Consider the following 22,827-nt stretch of genomic DNA (forward strand, 5'->3'; position numbering starts at 1 on the left):
AGCTCTGTTCTATGCTATGTTCCTGTCGACTAATAAACCCTTCTGTTTTACAACATTGGCTGAGTCACTGCTAACTGCGGAGTTGGGATGCAGGGTCCCTCCAGCTTCCCCAGGTGTCCGTTCAGGTGGACTTGCTGCAGGAAGTGCCCAGTGAGAACAGGGAGCTGAATGCTCCGAGGTCAGACCCAGGAACGCCATAGCTGAGGAGGCGTCTTTGCCTGGACAGCGTGCCCTGTGGGGAGTCACGCTACCCAGAGTCCTGGCTGGCTTCATACAGAGTAGTTCCCGAGCATCGGGCCTGTGACTCCATGACAGCGTGTCCAGCCCCGATCCCCTGGAAATGCACAGAACTACCAGCTGTGCTGTCCCACAGGGATGCTACGCAGCAGCTGGAATGATTCCAGCTCAAGGCGCACACTTCAGTTCATAGCACAACATGGAGCTACAGCTGTAGTGAAAGCAAGACTATGGGCCTGTCTACACTCCAAAATTAAGCTGACCTAATTTATGTCAGCCTACAGCCACTGCAATAATTACATCCCTCGTGCCTGGCTACACTCTGCTTCTGGTGTCAGCAGTGAGAGTCCCTGGATGGAGCTGGAGAGCACAGAGAGAGACTGGACATTTGTGGAGGGAATAACTCTTTGGGTGGTAGAGACATGGCTGGTACTTAAAGCCCCCAAGCCCCTTGTATCTTGAAGAACTGAGCTAAGAGCTGGAGTTGCATTGGGGAGGCAGAGCTCACCGGGGGGGCCAGTTGTCCAGCCCGGCACAAGCAGATCGTGACATTGATTCCTATGCTTTTCATAGTAATATTATGATATGATTGTGTCATAATCATAATGTATTTTATGCAAGATGGGGTTTGTGAAGTATCATTGGAAAGGTATTGATTTGCTGAATAGGATTATCATTCATGTATCATTTTTGTATCTAAAGTTAGGAATATTGACTTTACATCTCTACTAGAAAAGTATTTGCACCGAGGGAAAGCCCACCAGACAGAATGCAACCAGCTTGTGAAAAATGCAAAAAAAACCCTAAACAGCTTGTGAATTTCCTTGCTTAACTACTCTGCCCCCAGGCAAAGAAAAAAAACCTCAGCTGCTCTCAGCTAAAATAAAATTAAAAAAAAGTGTCCCTTAAAAGAAACTCCCTGATTTTCAGGCCGAACCCTTTTGCCTGCTTGTTCTTCCTCAGGCAGCAAAGAAAAGAAAAAATAACTCCCTGGCTTTTAAGCAGCGAAAAGGAAAAATGTGTCTTTTTAAAATCCTGAGGTCTGTAGTTCAAAATGATCCCACCACACTGTCACCTTGTCAGGGTTCCCCCCTAACTCTGAACTCTGTGGTAAAATGTTGGGACCAGCATGAAAGACCCCTTAAACTTATATCCTACCAGCTTAGGTTAAAACTTTCCCAGGGCACAAATTCCTTTCGTTGACCTTGGACAGTATTGCTGCCACCACCAAGTTATTAACACAAAAATTCAGGGAAGGGTCACTTGGAATCCCTATCCCCTCAAACCCTAACCCTAACCCCAAGCCCCGTCACCCTTTCCTGAGGAGGCTTGAGAATAACATACCAACGAATTGGCCAGCAATGTGAGCACAGACCAGACCCTTTGTCTTCAGGACACTACAATCAATCAGGTTCTTAAAAGAAAAACTTATTTATAAAGAAAAAAAGTGAAAGAATCACACCTGCAAAATCAGGATGGAAAGTAACTTTTACAGGATAATAAAAAGCTTTTAAACACAGAGGATTCCCCTCTGGCTCAGCTTCACAGTTACAAAAACAGGAATTAAAACTACCTCTGTAGCATAGGAAAATTCACAAGCCAAAACAAAAGATAACCTAATGCATTTCCTTGCCCTACTTACAATTTCTGTGGATTTAGATGGATTATTCCAAGTATATTTTCAGGAGATGTTTTACCATCCGGAAAGGGAACAACCCACACAACAACAAACAAACAAATCCTCCCCCCCCCCCCCAGATTTGAAAGTATCTTCGTTCCTCATTGGTCCTTCTGGTCAGGTGCCAACTAGGTTATTTGAACTACTTAACCCCTTACAGGTAAAGCAGTTGTTACCCTTCCCTCTATATTTATGACACAGGCAAATATACGTCCTTTGTCTGGCAGAAACTTGTCTGCCAACCCTGCCTTTATTCAGACTTCAAAACAAGTTTTCCATATCTGCATGTGAGTGTGACCCCAAACGGCGTGACAAGGCCTATGTTACACACGCATATTCATGCTCAGGGTGCTCTCGACTTGCATTTGATATATTACAAGGTGCTGACACAGGGCACTGAACCCTCTGTCCGCTGGCACTGATGGGCCTGGGGGTCACACAGTCATTGGAGGTTTTTCAGAGCAGATTCTACCCAATGTCCCTTCTTAGAATCTGTGGGTGGGTGGCTCCCCTGGTCTAGGATGGTTTGTGGCCGAAGTGTCTCGGCCACTCTGCAGCCCCATCACCTTATTTGTCACCCCAGACTTAGCAGTGCGCTGTTCTGATCAGGGGAGCTTCATCAGATTGCTCCTCAGTGCCGTCCCCCTGCTCCCTTTGGCTGGCGCTGGCCTCAGCCCTCTGCTTATCCTTCCAGGTGACATTCCCACCAACTCCCTGTCCCACACCCCCGCCCACACACATCCCAGCCACGGCGCCCACCCCGGCTCCAATGGCTGCTGCCTCAGCCATACCGAGCGCAGCAGCAGCAGCGACCCCGACACCGGCAGCTCCCCCCACCGGTGCCAGGACCAGCGCCCCCGTGCCAATGCCTGCTGCAATGACAAATTTCTTGAAGCGCTTCCTGTAGGTCTCCAGGAAGGTCTCAGCCTCCTGCTTCAGCTCCGCCTCCAGCTCCGTCAGCTGGGCCTCTTTCTCCGGCGCCGGCTCCCGCATGTCCGTCCGGCACCGCCTCAGCAACTGCCCGCGCCGCTCCGCGAACTTCTCCGCCATCTTGCTCGGCCGCACCTTCAGGCAGTAAAACATGTTCCGGGATTTGCTGTCCTGCAGCCACCAGGAGAGACGGCCGAGAGTGAGGCTCATGTCACACCAGGAAACACGCAGACCCACTCACTAACTGAGCTCAGACACCCCCGCAACTGAGATCAGGGCTGGCTCCCATCGTGCCGGGCACGGCACAGATCTCCTGACTGAAATCAAGCGCCTGCCATGTGCAGTGCTGCATAGCCCTCCCCGCCTGATATTGGGGGCCCCGTTCTGCTGGTGCTGGGCAGAACCCCCAACTCATGTGCCGCTGTCTCCCATCTCTGCAGCCACCCTGGGAGCTGGAGATATGAACTCCCATCTCCTGTCCCAAATCCCAGAGCCTGTGGAACCGGCTTGGATGGTTGCCTCGAGTTCCCCTGCCCAGGGGCACAGACCCGTCCCCCCACACTCACCTCATCGTTCAGAAACGCAGCGTGGTCTGCGCGGGCTCTGTCCAGGACTCTCTGGTTGTCGAAGGTGATGGCCATCTGCACGGGGAGGACAAGGCCGGGGTGAGCTGCAGTTCATGGACCCCTGTCTCCACCCAGCTTCCACTGCAGCAGCCTCAGGTAACAAAGCGACACTGCTAGAGGGCGTGGCAGCTGTTTGAGGCTATGGTACCCCCAGTTTGCGGTCTGACCCTCACAGCAGCCCAGCCTTGGCTCCATTCCCTGCCCCAGTTCGGCCTGAGGCTGGCTCCCGAGAGTGCCTCAGTGATGCCGGCTCTCATGGGTCTGGCGGTATTTGGGGGCTTTTCTCAATTCCCCAGGCAGCAGGTGGTTTGGGTGTGAATCTCCACTCTCCTTTTGGGGTGGGGGAGGGGTATTGTTCGGGCTGGGTTAAATCTTGTTGTGGAGGAGCAATGACTGGAAGAGTCTCTGCAGTGCAGCTATTCTGGAGTGGCTATTGCTAGGCCGGTCTATTCTCACAGGGGGTGGGCAGGGGGGTTATGGCTGGAGCAGACAGTGCTGTGATGTGGTTATGCCCGACTCCCCAGCGGGGCCAGCAGACAGAGCCTCTGAACCCACCTTCTCCTGCCCCCTTCCCCTGCTGCTGCAGGTGCCTCCCATGATGCACCATGACCATGAGACACGCACCAAGAGAGGAGATGTTGGTGCATCATGGGAAATGTGGTTCAGATGCCTGATTCTCCTCTGTACACCCAGCACTGAGTTTGGACTAAACCTCCCATGCTGTCCTGCTGCCATTGGTGCCAACTCTGTGGGTGCTTTGGGGCTGGAGCACATATGGAGAAAAATCAGCAGCCCCCTATCATCTCCCCCAGTGCCTCAGCTGATCAGTGCCTCACCCTCCATTCCAGGGCCTCCCAGCCACCACAATCAGCTAATTTGTGGCATGCAGGAGGTGCTGGGTGAAAGGGGGAAGGTGCGAGGGTGCAGTACACTTGGGGGAGGGAAGAGCTGGGGTGGGGGTGGGAGAAGATGGAGTGGGAGCAGGACCTGGGGCAGAGCTGGGGGTCGAGTACCACCCAACTCATTAGAAAGCTGGTGCTGCTGCCTGAAGCCATGAGGCACCGCCTCCCATCAGCAAGAGAGGATACCATGATGCATGATGGGAGATGTAGTTTGGTTGCCCCAACCTCCCATTCTCCTCTGAAAGCTGGGCTCCTGGGAGCTGCAGTTGAAGCAGAAAGCCCAACTGTGATGGGGTGTACTAGGCCCAGAAGCCCCCTGCCAGACTTGTTGCAGGAAGGGAGCAGTGGAGAGGTCCTCCAAGCAGGCTTGAGTGACTGCAGGGGAAGTGGCCAATCAATGAGGTTGCAGGGAGCGGCCAATCGGGGCCCAGGAGAGCCCTATAAAAAGGAGCTGCAGAGCCAGAGACAGACAATTCCTCGCAGGAGCCAGTGGAGTGCAGGTGGGAGCTCCTGTCTGGCCAAAGGGAACTGCACCATAATGGAGAGCTCAGTGCTAGGAGGGACCAGGGGAGCGAGGGAGAGCTCCTGGCTAGCTGCTGAGCTTGAACTTAGAAGGGTCCTGAGCTAAGGGTAGGGTGTCGGTGAAGGCTGGGACCTTGGGAGGTGCTCCAGGGAACAAAAGACAGTTTTGCTAAAGGGATACTGTGGTGTACGGTTGCTACTGTTATGGTCCCTGGGCTGGGACCTGGAGTAGTGGGTGGGCTCGGATCCCCCCGATAAGCCACTGGGGACGTGACCTACACTTGGACAATGATTAAACCCCCGGAAGGGGAGCTGAACTGTTAAGAGGCCTGGCTGGAGAGCTGGGGTCAGAACAGACCCAGAGCGGGGGAAACAATCGCCTCCAGGGAGGAAGCCCTGGGGTGTGGCCAGATCCTAGGGCCAGGAGTGGTTCAGGAAGCTCAGACACATCCGATCAGAGGGGGGGCTCGTGAGAGGCGGCTGCCACACTGTTACACCAACCCATAGAGGAGAATGGGGAGGACTGATGGGTTGCCCGAGATACATCCCCATGACGCAGGAGCAGAGTCTCTCCTCTTGGGGAGGCCTGCTACTGCATGCTGCCTGCAGTGCATCATGGGATGTGTAGTTCAACCAGGTGCCCAATCCGTGGAGAAGAATGGGGAACACGAGGCACAAGAACTACAATTCCCAGGACCTGCCCCAATGACCTTTCCACACAGAAATATTCTGAGATTTTCCTGGAAACTCCCAAGTTTTCTGCAGGAAAAACATTCCCATTTTGGGCCAGCTCTAACAAGCTCCTCTCATTTAAATGCCAACGGGCATCTCTTGGGGGAAAAACAGGATTTGGTGCTATGGGTTTCATGGATAGGAGATGGGTCCATAGACGGGGCGAAGCCTCCAGCATCATCCACCCTCCAGGCTAATCAAAATCTTCTACCCCGAATGTGAGATTTCACTTGGACCCTTTCCCCATCACCTCCAGCAGCATGGACCCAGTTCCCAACATTGTCCCAGCCCTGGTATGGACGGGGGAGGGGAGACACCCCACGATCAGGTCCGAGACAGAGACGGTACCTGACAGGGGGAGGAGAACCCAGAGCGATGTTTCTTCATCACATCAGATAAATTCTGCAAAGGAACCAAAAGAAACCATCACGTCACAGACTCACAGGGCTTAGAAAGGCTGTGAACATGGGTTTTCTCAGCTGTGAGATGCAGCCACCTCTGGGGAGGGCCAGCTGTGGAAAGGTCACACAGCGATGCTTATGGGTATTGGGATTATCACTGACTGCAAAGGGAGAGCATCCCCTTCCTGCTCCCTCCAGCACAGCTGGACGGTCCCCACCTTTATCTTGGCAGCGAGCTGTGTCCCGGTGAGCAGCTCCCCATGCCGGTCCGTCCGGACGTGTCGACTGGCTTCGCTCACCAAGGTGGTGACATAGTCCCTCAGGCTCTCCTGGAAATCCTTATCCATGTCTGTGAAGGGGAGAGAGATGGACAATAGTGGGGGAAACTGGGGACCATCTGATCCCTCTTCTCTCTATCTTCCACGTGCAGGCATGTGCTGTGACCCAGTCGCGTTGCTCTGCACATAGCAGGGGGCTCAGAGCCGCTGTTCCGGGTCGGTTACCTCTCAGGGTTCCCTCGCTCCCAATCATGATCCGCTTGCCAGGGAAGGGCATCAGGTAACAGCGGCTGCTGATTCTCTTCAGCGTTTCCAAGGCCTTGGGGTGTTTGCAGGGGGACGTCACCGCCAGCCTCTGCCAGAGCCGGGGGGAATCGTTATATAGATATACAGAACTTATAACAATGAAATGCAGCTAGCAACACTAAATAAAGAGTGGAGGAACTTTCAGAGCCAACCCCCGCCTCACGGGACAGGCTGCATGTCCCATTCCTCATCCCACCCCTCCCCCAAGCCCCACACTCACCTGTCGGACGTCTCTCAGATACTGCTCCCCACCCTGGGCTCCGAGGACCAGGGAGCTGCTCCAGTCTCGCACCAGCAGGTCTAGGTGCTGCAGGGGAGACAGGAGGGGAGTGGGGGGTCACTGGGGGTGGCGGAGGTTGGAAGGGGGCAAAGGACGGTATCTGCAGGGGAAGCCTCAACCCTGAAGGGCATGGGGCAGGGGGGTGGTGCATGGGGCAGGAGCATGCTGTGGAGTGGGGGAGAGGTGCACTGTGGGGACACATGGGGCAGGGCGAGTGATGTGGGGGGAATGTCGTCTCACCTGAATGGGCTCCAGTCTGTATTTCTTTCCCACCACTTCGGCCACCTGCACAAACATCTGCAGAGTGAAGAGTTTAGGGGGAGGGAGTGAGTCTGGGGGCTGGGAGGTGTTTACATTGGCCGGGGGGATCCTTCCTGTGAAGAGGAAAGGGGCCTGATCCCCACCCCCCCATCTGACCTGCTCCCTTCGCAGTGAGGCCCAGCAAGCGCGAAATGGAGCTGGACACGGACAGAGGCATTTTCTGTGGGGCAGAGAGAAGCAAGGTGCACCCAGCCCAGGGGATGGGGGAAGGCCGTGGGGCACGAGGGTGTGGTGCTGGGGGGAGGGTGGCTGTTAGCACATACCCCTCCTCCGCCCCCTACACCCCACAGAGGAGCAAATCCAGTTCCAGGGCTCGCTGCTTGTCTCCAGGATGCTCTGTGGAGGTGCAGGGTGGGGATGGGTTAGTGATTCTGATGTAGGGTCCTTTCCCGAGCGGTTCCTGAGCTGCGCCCCTTCCGCCCCAGAAAAACACCATTGCCTCAGGTTGCCGGATGCTACCAGCACTGTTTGCACAGCCCCGCAGGCCAAACCACGGCCTGGGACATGGCCGAGAGGCAGGACGTGCAGTGACCTTGCTAAGGGTGTGACTGCCAGGGGCTCGACCCGGCAGGGCAGGGGGCAGAGCGAGCGCCCCAAGCCCTGGCCCTAGCAGCTTCCCACCGACGGCGGAGCTGGGCTGGAGGGGAGGGGAGGGAGGGGTCCCAACTGTGTCCCAGTGGCCAATGCCGGCCACCTGGGAGCAGAGAGCCAGGCTGGGCCGTGCGGTGACAGTGCTGACTCCAGAGGCCCGTGTGACCGTGGGAGAGTCGGTTTCTCTCTCTGGGCCTCAGTTTCCCCACAGGACCCATGGGGAGGGATAATAACCCTGTGGGGATAACGGGAGAACCTGGCCTGGCCACGTTCTGTGTCGCGCTGCCCGGCCTCACCTCCAGGTATTCGAGATCCGGGTCCTTCACCTGACGGCCAATGTTCAGTATCTGCAGATAATGAAGAGATGAACAGAGCTGCAACAATAGCCGCCCCAAGCCACTTCCCAGCCACGGCACCCGCCCCGAGCACAGCGCCCCCTAGTGCCGCACGGGGCATCGGGGCCAGCCCTGACCCCCAGGGGAGAGCGCCCCCTGCTGATCCCTGCCCCACTCCCTGCAGCACAGCGCCCCCTAGTGCCATTATGGGGCCTTAGCACCAGCCCTTACCATCAGAGGAGAGGAGAGGTCCCCCGCCTAATGCCCCGCCCTGTTCCCTACAGCACAGCACCCTATGCCGAGCACCCGAAACCTGGTAGGAGCTGAGCAGCATGGACATGGCAGAGAGTTTGACGCTCGTCTCCTTGTTCCTTTCAAGGTCCATGGAGCCCTCGGTGTCGACCAGCAGCACGGCCACCTGGGGGCCAAGAGTGAGAGCCCCAGGTCAGCTCCCGGCTTCGTCCAGCCACCCACGGCCCCTCTGGCCCCGGAACTGCCCCCTTGCCCAGCCCCCCTGGCACCTGGCAGCTCATTCTCACCTGCCCCAGTGCTAGCTCCCTCCTCTCGCTCTTCTCCATTCCCCCCGTTATCTCTCCACCAGGCGCCCCATGGGAATTCTTTCCCAGGTCTAGCCCCTTTCCCTCTCTTCCTAGCCCTCCACCCTCTTTCTCGATTCCCCTTTCCCTTCTCCCAGACAACTCATGGTCCCACCTCTTTCCTTGTGCACCCCCAATGACCTCACTTACCTTCCCCCCCTTGGCCGGGACCCAGAAGGGCTGACTCCAGGCCCACACCCCCTTGGTGACCTGCTGCTCATCCGCTCGCCACTCGAACCCCTCCAGGGGCTCGTCCTCCCGGCCCATCCATGACCCGTCCCTCGCGTCCTGCAGTGAGGGGGAGTCAGATCAGGGTGGGGGGATAAGATTGACTGGGCCCGACCCACACCATCCTGCAAATTCCCAGGGCTCGGGAGGGGAGGGTATGGGAGTGTGACACAGGCTAATTGGTGGGTCACTGCTCTGTGCCACCAACTCTTGTGAGACCTGATGGACTCACTGCACCTCACGCCCTGGCATCATGTTCTAACCTAAGGGGTGGCAGGTGAGCCTCACTGACCAACTCAGCCCTCCTGGGTCCTTAATATCTGTGGGTGCTGTCTGCACGGGGTGCGCACAAAGGGGTGTGGTCATGGGTGAGAATTAGGCTCTTAAAATGTGTTTGGCAAGTCCAGCATCCCCCGGGCTGCCCTGGGCCAGGGAACGTGGTAACCTGCTCGACTGGGTCTCCAAAGGAAACCGCAGGACATCGGAAATGTAGTTACACAGAAGCTACACAAAGACGTCAAGCTCGGCAGAGATAACCCCGCGACACCAAGCAGGCGAGAGACGCTCAGGCTGGGTTTGGCTTTTCAAAGGACTCATTTCAGTGGTTTCCTGGGCTAAAAAGATGGGTGGGCGGGGCCTGAACCTCAAATAAATAATCAAATCAACGGCTTGTCTACAATATCCCTGTATTATCAAAGTGGCTTGTGTGAGGCCTTCGCTAAAGGCCAGTGACCCACCGGCAATAACTATCACTGTGCAAGGTCTGTATTAACGCTACAGGAAACATTTGGATACTCACTGGTATTACACATTAAATGGAGACACTGAACTTTGGGGTGATAGGAGGGGAGCAGAGAGACACTGGTGTTACCCTGCACTGGCAGGACAAAATAGGCCAGAGCTCTTTAAATCACACAACGGTGGGTCCTTCGACCGAGGGGGCTGAAGTCTCTGGGAAACGACTCTAGGGGAGGAACCTGCCTTGGCAAAGTCTGTAGCTTGTGGAAGTTTAGTGTTAGAGAGCGACGTGTATTTTCCCTTCTCTTTGCTTGTTGTCCTTTCCGGCTTCACTCCTTACACATGGTGCCACTTAACCCAATGGGCCCTTTGTTTAATCAACCTTGTTTCACTCTGAGTATTAACCAGCCCGGGGCAGCGATTGGAATCTGAACGTTTGTCAATCCCAGTCAAGCGGCCGCACATTGTCTCCATAAAGGAGCAACACACTGAATGGTTTCTGGGCGTGTTGCAGGAGCGGGCTGGGCACTGCAGGGAGACGTCTCTGGGGAGTCTGGGAGTCGGGGTTCCGTGTTTGTTTCCCCCAAGAAGAGGACAGGACTGGCTGAGTGCTGAAGGGTTTGCTGGCAGGGCGGACAGGGAGGCTGGAACGGGTGACCCGGAACTCACAGTTCCTGGAAGCCCAGCAATTCATCACCTTGGCAGCTGGTTTGGGGGCGACTTGGGATGGGAAGGGTGTTGGGGTCCCTCTGCACAAAACAACAGGGCAGTGAGAGCCTGGGTGTGGCCTGCAGGGTTGTGGACTGCCTGTTGTGGCATTGAAGGCGGAGGCTAGCGGTGACACGTCTCCTTGGTCTGGGTTGAACCCAAAACTGTCACAGGGAGTTAATTGTTCTCGAGTGGGATGGTGGTGGTGAGGAATACATGGTGACAGGCCTGCTCAGAATCTGATAGACGGACACGCTAGGGGTGCAGACAGACAAACTACTTTCAGACAGACAGGCAGACAGAGACACTAGGATCCAGCCATGGCTCCTACTAACTGCAACTGTGGGGGAAGGGCTGCTCACAGACACGTGTGCAGCTCTGACCCCCCAGCAGGGGGCAGGATGGGGCCGCTCACACCCCAGCTCACTCCTGTTCCCGTTTACACTCACCAGGCTCCGGAGCCGGCGCAGCAGGTAGTTCAGCAGGAAGGATTTGCCCAGGCGCTGCTCCCCAATGATGGACACCAGGCAGACGGGGGCGTCCCCCACCCCACCCTGCTCCAGGCAGCGGCTCAGGGCCTCCTCGTCCAGGGTCAGGTCTCCTTTGTCATCCAGACGCACCAGCTGCACCGGGCACCCCATCTCCGGTGGAGGCCCCGGCCCCTGCTGCAGGGAGAGAGCAGGCCAGAGCTGGCACCCCACCCATAAGCCTGCCAGTCTCCAGCTCCCCAGAGCAGAGCCCCGTGCCCCATTCCCATACCCCTGAGCCAGCCTGTCCCCCGCCCTGGTGTCGGATCAGAGCTGGTGCCCCCTGGAGGGGACAGGCCCCATATCCCATTCCCACCCCCTGAGCCAGCCCGTCCCTGGCCTCCTGGATCAGAGCTGGTGCCTCCTAGTACAGAAAGTCCCCGTGTCCCATGTCCAGTATCCCCTGCTCTCACCCGCTCTGTCTCTCTCCCGCTCTGTGGCATGTTTCTGAATTTCTGTACTAGGCTTTTGACGTGTGAGTCTGGGATCATCCTGTGCTTGGAGCAGGGGTGGTGGCACTCCGGGCACCGGTATGTCTGGGATGAGTGAGCCGAGAGGCAGCCCCGGCAGAAGTTGTGGCTGCACTCGATGGAGACGGGGTCCTCCAAGACGTCCAGGCAGATGGAGAAGGTGACGCAGTGGGGTCAGCCTGACAGAGGGGAGTAGTGGTTAATCCAGGAAGAGTTGGGAGCCAAGACTCCCAGGTTCTTTCCCCAGCTCTGGGAGGGGAGTGGGGTCTAGTGGGTTAGAGCACGGGGGGCTGGGAGCCAGGACTCCTGGGTTCTCTCCCCGGCTCTGGGAGGGGAGTGGGGTCTAGTGGTTAGAGCAGGGGGGGGCTGGGAGCCAGGACTCCTGGGTTCTTTCCCCAGTTCTGGGAGGAGAGTGGTGTCTAGTGGTTGGAGTAAAGGAGACTGAGACCCAGGCTTCCTGGCTCCCGCAGTTTTCAAATGGAAAGAAATTTTTCAGACTCTTACTTGACCTATGAAACATTCCCCCCTTTTCCTTTCTCCCACGTCTGATTTGCAAGTGAAACTAATTTTAATCTTGCCTGATACGTCCTCATGTCCTGTTTGGCTTGTTGCATTCACAGCCCGGCAGGGTTAGCGCCATTGGTCTGAGTGGGCATACACTTGGGGGGGCATATTTACTGCACCGCCCATGCCAGGCGATCCAGTGGCAGGTGTCTGGTCCCCAGCTAGCGCAAGATGGAACCTATGCACCCAGGAGACGTTTGAAAAACTTCCTGATTGAGTGAATCCAGGGGCTGTGCTTCCCATGCTGGAATTTCTCCCCTTGGCCTGCTGGCTGCAACACACTCACTTCCTAACGCCACCTCTGTTCCCGCCCAAAATCTCCAGGGGTGTTCTGTGCGTCAATGGCCAGAGCCCGGTGGGTTTTGGTGAAAACCGGAAGACCAGAATGTCACGGAGTCCCCGGGCGATGCTCTGGAACTACTCCCTACGAAGCCGGTCAGGACTCTGGTGAAGTCTCCTCTCTGGGAGCAGACTGTCTTCAGGGCAAGAAGCTCACATGGCTTCACCTCCTGGGTCTGACCATTCAGCATCCCCGTCCCCCCGTGCGCTTCCCCCAGCGAGTCTGCCCAGGCGGGGTCCTGGGGAAGCCAGAGGGGCCTGCACCCCCACTTCGCAGTCAGACGTGACTCTCAGTCAGCCAGTAAAACAGAAGGTTTATTAGATGACAGGAACATGGTCTAAAACAGAGCTTGTAGGTACAGAAAACAGGACCCCTCAGCCGGGTCCATCCTGGGGGGCCAGCGAGCCAGACCCCCACGTCTGCCCTCACCCCATGTCCCCAGCCAGCTCCAAACTAACTAACTAACTCACCCTCCAGCCCCTCCTCCTCTGGGCTTTGTCCCTTTCCGGGCCAGGAGGTCACCTGATTCCTTTGTTCTCCAGCACCTTTAGCTATCCCCTTGCAGGGGGGAAGAGCACCGGCCATTAGTTGCCAGGAGACAGAGTGTCGGCCATTTACGCACACTGGCCTTTATCCCACCACCTAGAGACTTAAGAAATGCACAGGGGAAACTGAGGCACCACCACAGTATTCAGAGGAAACATTAAGAACAGTCCCACTTCGTCACACAGGAACAGGGGGAGTGAAGGACATACGGAGCCCCTGGCGTCTGGTACGGCAGCCAAAAGCTCTGCAGGTGGCTGGGAGCAATGAACGTGTCCCTGCACTGCAGCCCCTCGGTCTCAGCTGGTCCCCAGTGTCCGGATTCGGGGGGACACACTGACACCTTGAATGGGTGAGCGCCCGGCCAGCATGGAAACAAATAATAATGTGGTGAAGGGGGGTAACAGTCACTTACCGGGAGCAGCCAGAGCTCTGTGTGCCCCCTTCCCCCAACAGCCAGTCACCCCCTGTGCCCCCATTTTCCCTTCCCCCATGCCAGGGGCTCCATGTGCCCCCCCCGCCCGCCCACCATGCCAGGAGATCCATGTGCCCCCCCTGCCCGCCCACCATGCCAGGGGCTCCGGGTGCCCCTTCATTCTCCCCAGGCAGCTACACACTGAGCCCTTCTCACTGTGGTGATAACAACTTGCAGCTCCCAGTCTCTGTGGACACTTTCCTCACACTAGGAACCCCCCATTCCTGGGCCTGATGAGGCCGATTTCAGGGGTGTTTCAGTCTGGGAGATCGCTCCTTAGCACCTCCCCATGGCGGCCTGTTACATGCACTCATGGAGGTGTGCGGCCATTCCCACCCTAACACACCACAATGGCTGGGCCATCTCCTGGTCAACACGGGAGAAGAAAGAATCAAATCCTTAAACTAGCAAGGGCTCGACCCCACTCTGCTCCAACAGGGGCGTCTCAGGCCGAGCCTCCACGGCCGGGACTAGCGTGTCACAGCGGCAGCACTGCGGCTACGCCAGCATAACCCTGTCGTACAGATACAGCCCACAGCGGTGGCAGGGGGTTCAAACCCCACCTCCCCGAGCCGCAGTATCTACATCGACGGAAACGACCTTCCGTCCACCTAGCTGGGTCTCCACTGGTGGTCAGGTCGGCCTAGCGATGGTGATTAGGGGGGCGTGGGGCGTGTGTGGATTTCTCACCCCCACTCCAAGCCATATAGATCTACCAACCTGAATGTAAAGTGCAGATCCTGCTTCAGTCTCTCCTGATGGGCACGAAGGAGAATGTTAAATGCCTCCTCGCTCTGGGATGGTTCCGCACTCAAGACCCTTTGCCTGGCCACCTTCCAGCAGAACGACGCTAACCACGAACACTGAACTCTCTCTGGATGTCAGTCCCAAGTGACTTCTGCTTTCTCCCAAGCACCTTCTCCAAACAAGTTGGGCTTCTTGCTCCCTCCCCCTCCAGCCTCCACTGCTCCCATTGGGAGGCTGTTCAGAACCTGCCATCTCTGGGTGTAGGAGCCACCTTCTCGTTTCCCACCGCTGTTGGTCCAGCCCCCGTTGTCCTTTTGCCACACCGTCCTCCAGCTTCCATGGTCTCCCCCGTTCTTGGAATTCCTCCCACCCATGCCGTCAGGGCGAACAGTCACAACCACTCTCTGCCTCCTTTTAGACTGAATGACCCAGGCTCTTTGAGTCTCTTCCCACAAGATGGGCTCTCCGTCCCCCTGATCACCCCAGCAGCCCCTCTCTGCACCTGGCCCGGCACAGAGCCCTCTTGCTGCAACATAGAGTCACGGATCCCCAGGCCACAAGGGACCCATGTGATCACCTAGCCTCAGCTCCCTGTATAACCCGGGCCAGAGAACGGCCCAGAACTAATTCCTGGTTCAACTAGAGCAGATCAGTTAGAAAAACAGTGGTTGGTGAAGGAGAATCCCCTGCGCCCCTTGGTGAGATGTGTCAACAGTCAGTGACTCTCAGTGTTAAACATTGACACCTTATTTCCAATCTGAATTTGTCTAGCTTCAACTTCCAGCCACTGGACTGTGTCAGACCAAATACATGGAGGATCCTTCTGAGATCTAATTTCTATTCCCCTTGTAGGTAACTTACAGATGAGATTCACGCCCCCCCATGAACCCCCTCATTGTTAAGCTAAATAGACGGGTGCCAGATTTGGACACAGGATTGCAGATGAAGGGTTCCCAGTGGTCGCATGATACACAGAACAAAATGCTGTGCAACAGCACTCTGAAATCCCTTCCAAGCCATTCCCACCCAAGAAAGTTTCACTTCTTTATACGGAAGCTCCATTAGAGGAAATTGCTTTGCTTTCAGTGGATGCAGACTCTCTGTCGACCGGTTAAGTGTCACGTGTGTTCCTCTTAGGATGACATCGTGCTGACCTCCCTTGACAAATGGCTCAACCCAAAAACAATCTGGCAATTTTCATTTCCTTTCCAAATCATTCCGTTTCCCTCCCTTCCCCCACCTTTTAAATTAACCTCCCCCCACCTCTCTCTCTCTCTGACACCCACACTATTTTCATTTTTACAAAACTATTTTCCTTTTCTCTCCTACTCAATTTGGTCCCAAAGCCCCTTTTTGTCCAAAAAAACGTTTGACAAAAAGTTCTCAATCCGCTCTCCTTAAATTATCTCTTGACATTTAGGACCGAGTTTGCCTGGCAAAGAACAAACCCATTATGCCCTTAGGTCATCCTCAGACTTCACAGCCTACAAATGGAAGTAGTTAAACAGAGTATATCCCATACAGCACTGGAGCAGAAGGGAATTACATGCAGAAAACAAGTCATCGGCAGCTGTCTGTGAGATAGACGTGGATTTTCCAACCCAACCTCTAGACCTCGATGGAACTTTAATTCCACTGGGTTTGATTGCACTTGAGCTGAGCGGCTGTACGGTTCTTACTAGAGTTCAGCACAAGTTTCCTGCAAGGGTCTCAGGATGCGTCTTTGAGGACCAGTCCGGTGACAAACTTTCATATTTAATAACACGTGGACGACCAAATTGAACCACTTCTCACTTTGGCTCTCATCCTTTTTGCAGTGCGAGAGAAATACGGGCTGACTCATGTAGTTTCATTCTTTGCAACAAGATACAACCTACTCCTGATTATCCAAATAGCCTGGGGGGACACGGCTGGTCCCACGGTTACGTGGGGCTCTGGAATCAGCACTTTCACCTCATGGCCCAGCCTGGCTCTCTGCTCCCAGGGGTCGGGCATTGGGCACTGGGCCAAAGTTAGGACCCATCCCTCCCCTCCCGCCCAGCTCCGCTGTTCATGGGTAGGTTGCTGGGGCCAGGGCCTGGGCCGGTTGCTTTGCACCCTTCTCTACTGCTTCAGGTTGAGGTGGGTGGGGGCACCAGAGCTGAGATGGGGGGCACCTGTTTCTCAATGACCCCAGGTGGCACAGAGAAGGAGTCTGCCTGAGTGCAGTGCACAAGGGATCAAAATCAGGACCAAGGGGGAGGGACAGGAGTAGGCTGGGACAAGGAGTCTGGAGAGACTGGGACCTGGGAGGGGAGCCTGGGACCTGGGGGGCTGGGAGGGGAGACTGGGACTGACATCCACTCCTGTCTCTTCCTGCCATCTCCTGCCTCGTTCACTGCTCCCCTTCCAACATCTGCCACAGATGAGGCCGGCTCCTCTCTTGCTGCCCAGCAGATCTGGCTAATGTTAACACAGGTGTTTGTTAAAACAACGAGGAGTCCTTGTGGCACCTTAGAGACTAACAAATGTATTTGGGCAGAAGCTTTCGTGGGCTAGAACCCACTTCATAGATGCATGGAGTGAAAATACAGGAGCAGGTATAAATAGATGAAAGGAAGGGGGTTGCTTTACCAAGTGTGAGGTCAGTCTAATGAGATAAATCAATTAACAGCAGGATACCAAGGGAGGAAAAATAATGAGAGTGGCCCATTACAGACAGTTGACAAGAAGGTGTGAATAACAGTACGGAGAAATTAGTATTGGGGAAATTAAGTTTAGATTTTGTAATGAGCCAACACCCAGGTGTTTGTGTGTCAATGTAACGATTCCCCCCGGCTCTGGCAGATGCTGGAGGTGACGTCCCCCTGCAAACACCCCAGGGCCCTGGAAGGGCTGAGCAGAAGCAGCAGCTGCTGTTACCTGACGCCCTTCCCCAGGAGAGGGATCATGACTGGAGGAGAGGGAAGGCTGAGAGGTGATGAACCCAGGACAGCATCTCTGAGCCCCCTCCCATGTGCAGAGCAAGGCGACTGGCTCACCGCTCATGCCCATGCCTGGACAGCAGAGAGAAGAGGGATCAGACAGGCCCTAGATTCCCCCAACATCATCCGTCTCCCTCCCCTTTGCGGAGACGGATGAGGATTTCTGGGAGAGCCTGAGGGACTACGTCACCAACCTGGGGGGGCGTGGCCAGTCGACATGTGCAGGGGGAGGAAACATTAAATAAAATATATATAAAAAAATCCCTACTCAAAACTGAAAAAAAATTAATTTCAAGTTGAACAAAATGTTTCCTTTGACGCTAGATGGAAATTTTTTCAACTTTTTGATCCGCTGTTTTTTTTATTTTATTTTTTTTCAATTTTTCGGAATTATCAGAGACTAGGAACAACAACGATGACAAAACATTATTCACCCAGCTTAACTTAGCTGATAAATGATTGGTAGACCCAAGAGTGCTTCCACCCCAAAATCCTTGTTTTTATTGAGTACAAAGCACACGTCAAAAATAGCATTAGGCTAAGGCACCTCAGACTATAGTTACCCAAAGTCTTAGGGGTTGTTGAGTGACAGCAAGAGGTTTCCAGAGGCCGGCCTTCTGCATAGCTGCTGGGGAGTTTGATGTCAGGCTTCTTGCTTGTAGAAAAATCTCTTGAACTTCACACAAGCGTCTCCAAAGTGCACACACGAACTATTCTCTTTTATAAGTTATTCAAAACAAAGCATAACTCAAAGTAACCCCTAATGGGCTGAAACAACTTCTCTAGCGACACCAAATCCTAATTCATTATTCAGTTTATCAGCAAAGCAACTGTAGAAAAAAAAACACAAAACCAAACAAACATAAAACAAAAAACCCCAAAACACCCAATAAGAAACTTACAGAGATTCAAGGCAGGGCTGGCTCCAGGGGTTTTGCCGCCCCAAGCAGCCAAAAAAAAAGAAAAAAAAGAAAAAAGCCGTGATCGCGATCTGCAGCAATTCAGTGGGAGGCCCTTCGCTCTGAGCGGGAGTGAGGGACCCTCTGCCGAATTGCCGCCGAATACCTGAAAGTGCCGCCTTGCTCCGGAGTGGCCACCCCAAGCACCTGACTAGTCTAGTCAAATTCTTCTGCCTTGAAGTCCAAGAACCTGAGATCTTTTCCCAGTCACCTCCAGTAGGAGGGTGTGACAAAGTGGGAATGTTCTTAATGTTTTCTCTGAATACTGTGGGTGTCTCAGTTTCCCCTGTGCAGTTCTGAAGTATCTAGCTGGTGGGATCAGGGGGTGTGATTGTTGCAGAGCCCTAGAGGGCAGGGGTGATGCCGTCTGCACAGAGAATGGCCGACACCCTGTCTCCTGGCAACTGATGGCCTGGGCCCCTCCTCTGCAAGGTGTCAACTGAAGGTGTTGGAGAACAAAGAGATCAGATGGCCTCCTTGACCAGGAAAAAGGCAAAGGCCAGAGGAGGGGATGGAGGGAGTCTCAGTTTGGAGCTGGCTGGGGAAACAGAGGGAGGCCCAGCACCGGGGTCTGGGCTCCGTATCCCCCAAGATGGACCTGACCGAGGGGTCATGTTTTCTGGACCTACAAGCTCTGGTTTGACTGTGTTCCTGTCGTCTAATAAACCTTCTGTTTTACCGGCTGGCTGACAGTCAGGGTGAATTGCAGGAAGTGGGGGGTGCAGGGCCCTGACTTCACCACACTCCATGACAGATGGCCCCAGTTCACCAGTCCTGGTATGGACGGGAGATGGGAGACAGTGTGGAGCCACCAGGAATGTGCCATCTGCTAATTGAGCCAACAACAGCAGGATGAAACGGTTCCCATAGACTAACATAGGAATTAATTCCTATAAGAATGAGCTCTAAAGTCTGAGGACTTTGAGTCTATGGTTCTGCTGCCAATCTCCAGGAGCATCAGGTGCATCTGACACAGACTCAGCTCCATCCTCATGACCAAGATACCTGGCCAGTAACTTGGCATGAGCAACGTCTAGGCTGGTAACTATAACACCTATACAGAACCTGAATGAATGATTGTGTGAATGAACATATGTGTGTGTGTGTGTGCGTAAGGAATAAGTAGTGATAGGAATAAGTAGTCAAACAACGTTGTTTGCTTTTATCTTTTGCTTTATTATTATATTTACAATAAATGTGGCATCTTTGCCTTATCCCTCTTAATAAGATCCTGCTGGTTTTTATTATATTGATATAACACTTGCAACACCCTCTACAACATCGACCTGGACCTGAAGATCGTCAGGGACCCCGTCAAACCCGACACGATCTGTGCCAGCTACGCTGAAGGGCAGAGGGACTCCTGCCAGGTGAGGGGGGGCTCTGGGCCGGCTGGATGCATGTGAGCCCCAGCCTGGCTCCCTGTCACCATCTAGGGCCTGTCGAAGGTAGAACGGCTGCCGCAGTGGCAAAGCTCCAGACATGGTTCCTCCCAGCTGGCAGGTGCATCTCTGGCTGTAGAGCCAGGTGGAGTCACAGCCCTGTGCCTAGGCCCCAGCTCCTGGAGTCCTGTGATTAGGGCAGAGCCCCAGCTTTTATATTTTATTAAAGTCATAGTTGAACCTTTGTGGTTGGGTGGAAAAGAGGAAGAATGTGGCTAGAGGGTAACTGAGGCCTGCCTGAGTCTGCAGAGAGCCTGAGCCAGTTACTGTGAGATGTAGGGCAGGAGAGGAAGAACACAGCCACCCCAGCACCTCTGAATGTACTGAGGGAATCTCACCTCTGCCACCAATGCCTCCATCAGGGAAAGTGAGCTGGAAAAGCACAGCAAACTCCTTTCACTTCTCATGTTGGTGTGGACAAAACTTGTGGTTGGGGCCATGGGATGGCCCATATACCTACAGTCCCAAGGGGCTGGATGCCTGGGAATAGGGTCATCGGAGGGAGACCCTCACTAATCCCAATTTCTCTGTTCCTCCAGGGTGAGTCTGGGGGCCACTGGCCTGTGACCACAGTGGGACCTGGTTCCTGATGGGGGTTGTGAGTTGGGGGGATGGCTGTGGCCAGCCCAATCGTCCCGGTGTCTATGTCCAGACAGTGGCCTATGGTGAATGGATATGGGGGCACGTGGTCTCCAGGGGACGAGCCACCAGCACAGAAAACAGCCTCTCTGGAATAAATGATGCCAGATCCTCTTTCAGCACCTACCTGTTTCTCTTCGCCACTCTCTTGATGGCGCTGTGACATCCCCCCCGTGTCTCCCTCCTCCGTTCACCCAGCAGTGAAACCCTCCACTGTCTGTGGACAGTGTGAGATGGAGATGGGGAGAGGATATGAGATCTATCAGCAATGCCCACATGCCTGAGTCTTCAGAGAGCCTGACCCTATTGCAATGAGAAGGGAGAGCTGCCCTGAGTGTGACTGAGAGCAACACTGCCTGAGTCTGCAGAGAGCCTGAGCTGGTTGCTTGGAGAGGGGTGAACAGTGGATCCCTAGAATCTCACCAACTTGTTGAAACACTTCGGAGTCAAAGCTTCGCCCATGATCTCTGTGTAACCCACCCGGGAGCCCGGACCTGGTGAAGGATTCATTCCCTGGGACCCTGGCTACTGTCACAGACTCGGGATTTCTTAGGGGCTGGGTTGTGAAGGTGGCCACAGCGACCAGCCAACGTTCTCCACTAGAGTCTGTCCGAGGCAAAGTCCAAACCACGTCAGCAGCAACCTGCCCCATTGGTGCCCCACAAGTTACCGCCGTGTCGGGAGCTGCCTGTCTTAGGGGAGCCCTTTCTTGCAAGGAAAATCACATTCCATGCGCCCGATTTCTACATCCGCCCAGCAGAAATTCACCCGGCGCCTGGCTACGGTTTTACACCCTGAATGTCCAGTCATTTTAAGACCGTGGCATGTCCCTTCTCAGAGTATCTGGTAGAAGCAGCTGATCCCTGGACTCATCCCTCACCCGCTGAGTCTTCACTCCCACCGCTAGATGGCAGCAGGGAGCCAGTCCCCCAGCGCGCTGCAGGGTAAGGCCGGATCGGAGGCGAGAGTTCGGCTGCCACTTTGTTCAGCTGAACAATGGCAATTCTCTGAGCTGTCTCTGTCTGGGGGGGGGGAAATCCCACAATTTGCAAAGGTTTCAACGATCAATTTCACCTCCATTTTATGACAGAAAGCACACCAGGAACTCTACAACCCCCCCCCCCCCTTCCCTCCCAGAGCTGAGGGCAGAACCCAGGAGTCCTGGCTCCCAGCCCCTCCTGCTCTGACCCACCAGCCCCCACTCCCCTCCCAGAGCTGGGAGAGAACCCAGGAGTCCTGGCTCCCAGCCCCCACCAGCAGTGGCTATTAACAGCCTCCCCTCTGGCTACACCCCGCCCGCCCCTGGGAGCCGATCTCCTGCGGGGTCAGCGCCCGGCTGCGGGGCAGGAGGAAACAGAAACCAGCGGAGGTTTTACTTTCGGTTCCGTCGGAGAAAATTCTGGGCAGACAGAGCGAGCTGTGGGGCAGGTCACAGAGCGGGGGAGGGGGGAACTACCATCCCCGGGGGGGGGGGGCAGGATCTCCCCGTCCAGTCGGTTTCCCCCCCCCCCGGGGCAGATTTGTCCCCTCCAGGCTGCCCCCCCCCGGGATGTCTGTGACTCTCTGTCGGTGGGAGGCTGCTCTGGTCCCCCCTTAGCTGGGAACACGCACCAGCACCAGCAGCCAGGCCAGCTGGGAGCCCCCCCGGGCCAGCCCCACGCGAGCCCTGGGGCCGGGCAGCTCGGAGCTGGGGGCCGATCTGGGCCGGCCCCCGGCTGGGTAAGAGCAGCAGGACAGTGGAGGCCCCACTCCCAGGAGGCCTTGGGAGGGGCTGGAAGCTCCTTCCCTGGGCGGTTTCAGAAAGCGGCTGCGAAACCATCTGTCCTGGGTGGTGCAGACACAACAAATCCTGCATCTCGGCCGGGGCTGGGACTAGCCGACCCTGGGGGGCCCCCGACCCTGTGGCTCTCTGCTGAGACGCCCCCGGCACGTCTGACCCGGGGCCGTTGTCTCTCCTCCCCTCCACCGCCAGGACCAGAGATTTGCAGTCGAATCGGCAGCAGAGTGTTTACACCCGTTTCCCCAGTTTGGCCTCAAGTGGTTTATCTGTTTCCGAGCTGTTTCCCTTTGGAGGAGAAATCGGGGCGAGGAGCCAGGCCTGCTCTTTGCTGCAGTCCCCGTCCTGTGATCTCTGGGATGCCGCCCGGGTCATGTCCGAAAGTCCAGACACAGACACATCGATTCTCAAGCCAGACGGGACCATGGTGATCACCGCGCCTGAGCTCCTGCGCTACCAGCCTGGGAAGGACTGGAGTTGTGTCGGTAAATGTCGGTTTCACCGTAGCTGTTCGCAGTGTCCAAGCCGAGTTGGTCCCAGGATATAAGAGATGAGGTGGGGGAGGAAATATCGTTTGTTGGACCAGCTTCTGTTGGTGACAGAGACAAGCTTTCCAGCAACACAGAGCTTCTCTTCTTCAAATCTTCTTCTGGTTTTCTTCAGCCCAGACCCGAACCAGAGCTTTGGGGAGGTCCTGAGCTTGTCTCTTCCACCAATGGAAGATGGTCCGATAAAAGATATTCCCTCCCCACCCTGATGTCACTGCACACACACAGAGACTGCCACCTAAATATTTCCATCAGTAAGAATCGAAATGTGCAGACAGGCGCAGTGAGAAAAACGCTTTTTGAGAACCTGTTAGACTTTGCTGCAAGGCGATTGACTTTGTACTTTTTTGATGAGGGATGTTGACAGTTTGTATTTAAACGGTTCTAAAGCTTTAGCTTTTAGCATCCACTGTCCTTATATAAT

General features: G+C 55.2%; 1 protein-coding gene across 1 annotated transcript in view; it reads right to left on the reverse strand.

Annotated features, from left to right (window-relative positions):
• The window catches only part of LOC123368848 (RING finger protein 112-like), a 51,323-nt gene extending 37,060 nt beyond the window's left edge, over window positions 1–14,263 (reverse strand). The window contains exons 1-10 of the mRNA XM_045014011.1: window positions 14,049–14,263; window positions 11,350–11,585; window positions 10,859–11,074; window positions 8,886–9,023; window positions 8,453–8,557; window positions 8,101–8,151; window positions 7,133–7,189; window positions 6,833–6,919; window positions 6,532–6,661; window positions 6,247–6,377 (exon numbers count right to left, since the gene is read on the reverse strand). Coding sequence (XP_044869946.1) covers window positions 6,247–6,377; window positions 6,532–6,661; window positions 6,833–6,919; window positions 7,133–7,189; window positions 8,101–8,151; window positions 8,453–8,557; window positions 8,886–9,023; window positions 10,859–11,074; window positions 11,350–11,427 — 993 coding nt within the window. The 5' untranslated portion in view covers window positions 11,428–11,585; window positions 14,049–14,263. The remainder of the gene's footprint in view (window positions 1–6,246; window positions 6,378–6,531; window positions 6,662–6,832; window positions 6,920–7,132; window positions 7,190–8,100; window positions 8,152–8,452; window positions 8,558–8,885; window positions 9,024–10,858; window positions 11,075–11,349; window positions 11,586–14,048) is intronic.
• Window positions 14,264–22,827: the final 8,564 nt, after the last annotated feature.

The sequence above is a fragment of the Mauremys mutica genome, chromosome 4 (assembly GCF_020497125.1).
Source record: "Mauremys mutica isolate MM-2020 ecotype Southern chromosome 4, ASM2049712v1, whole genome shotgun sequence".
In the NCBI taxonomy this organism is placed as follows: Eukaryota; Metazoa; Chordata; order Testudines; family Geoemydidae; genus Mauremys; species Mauremys mutica.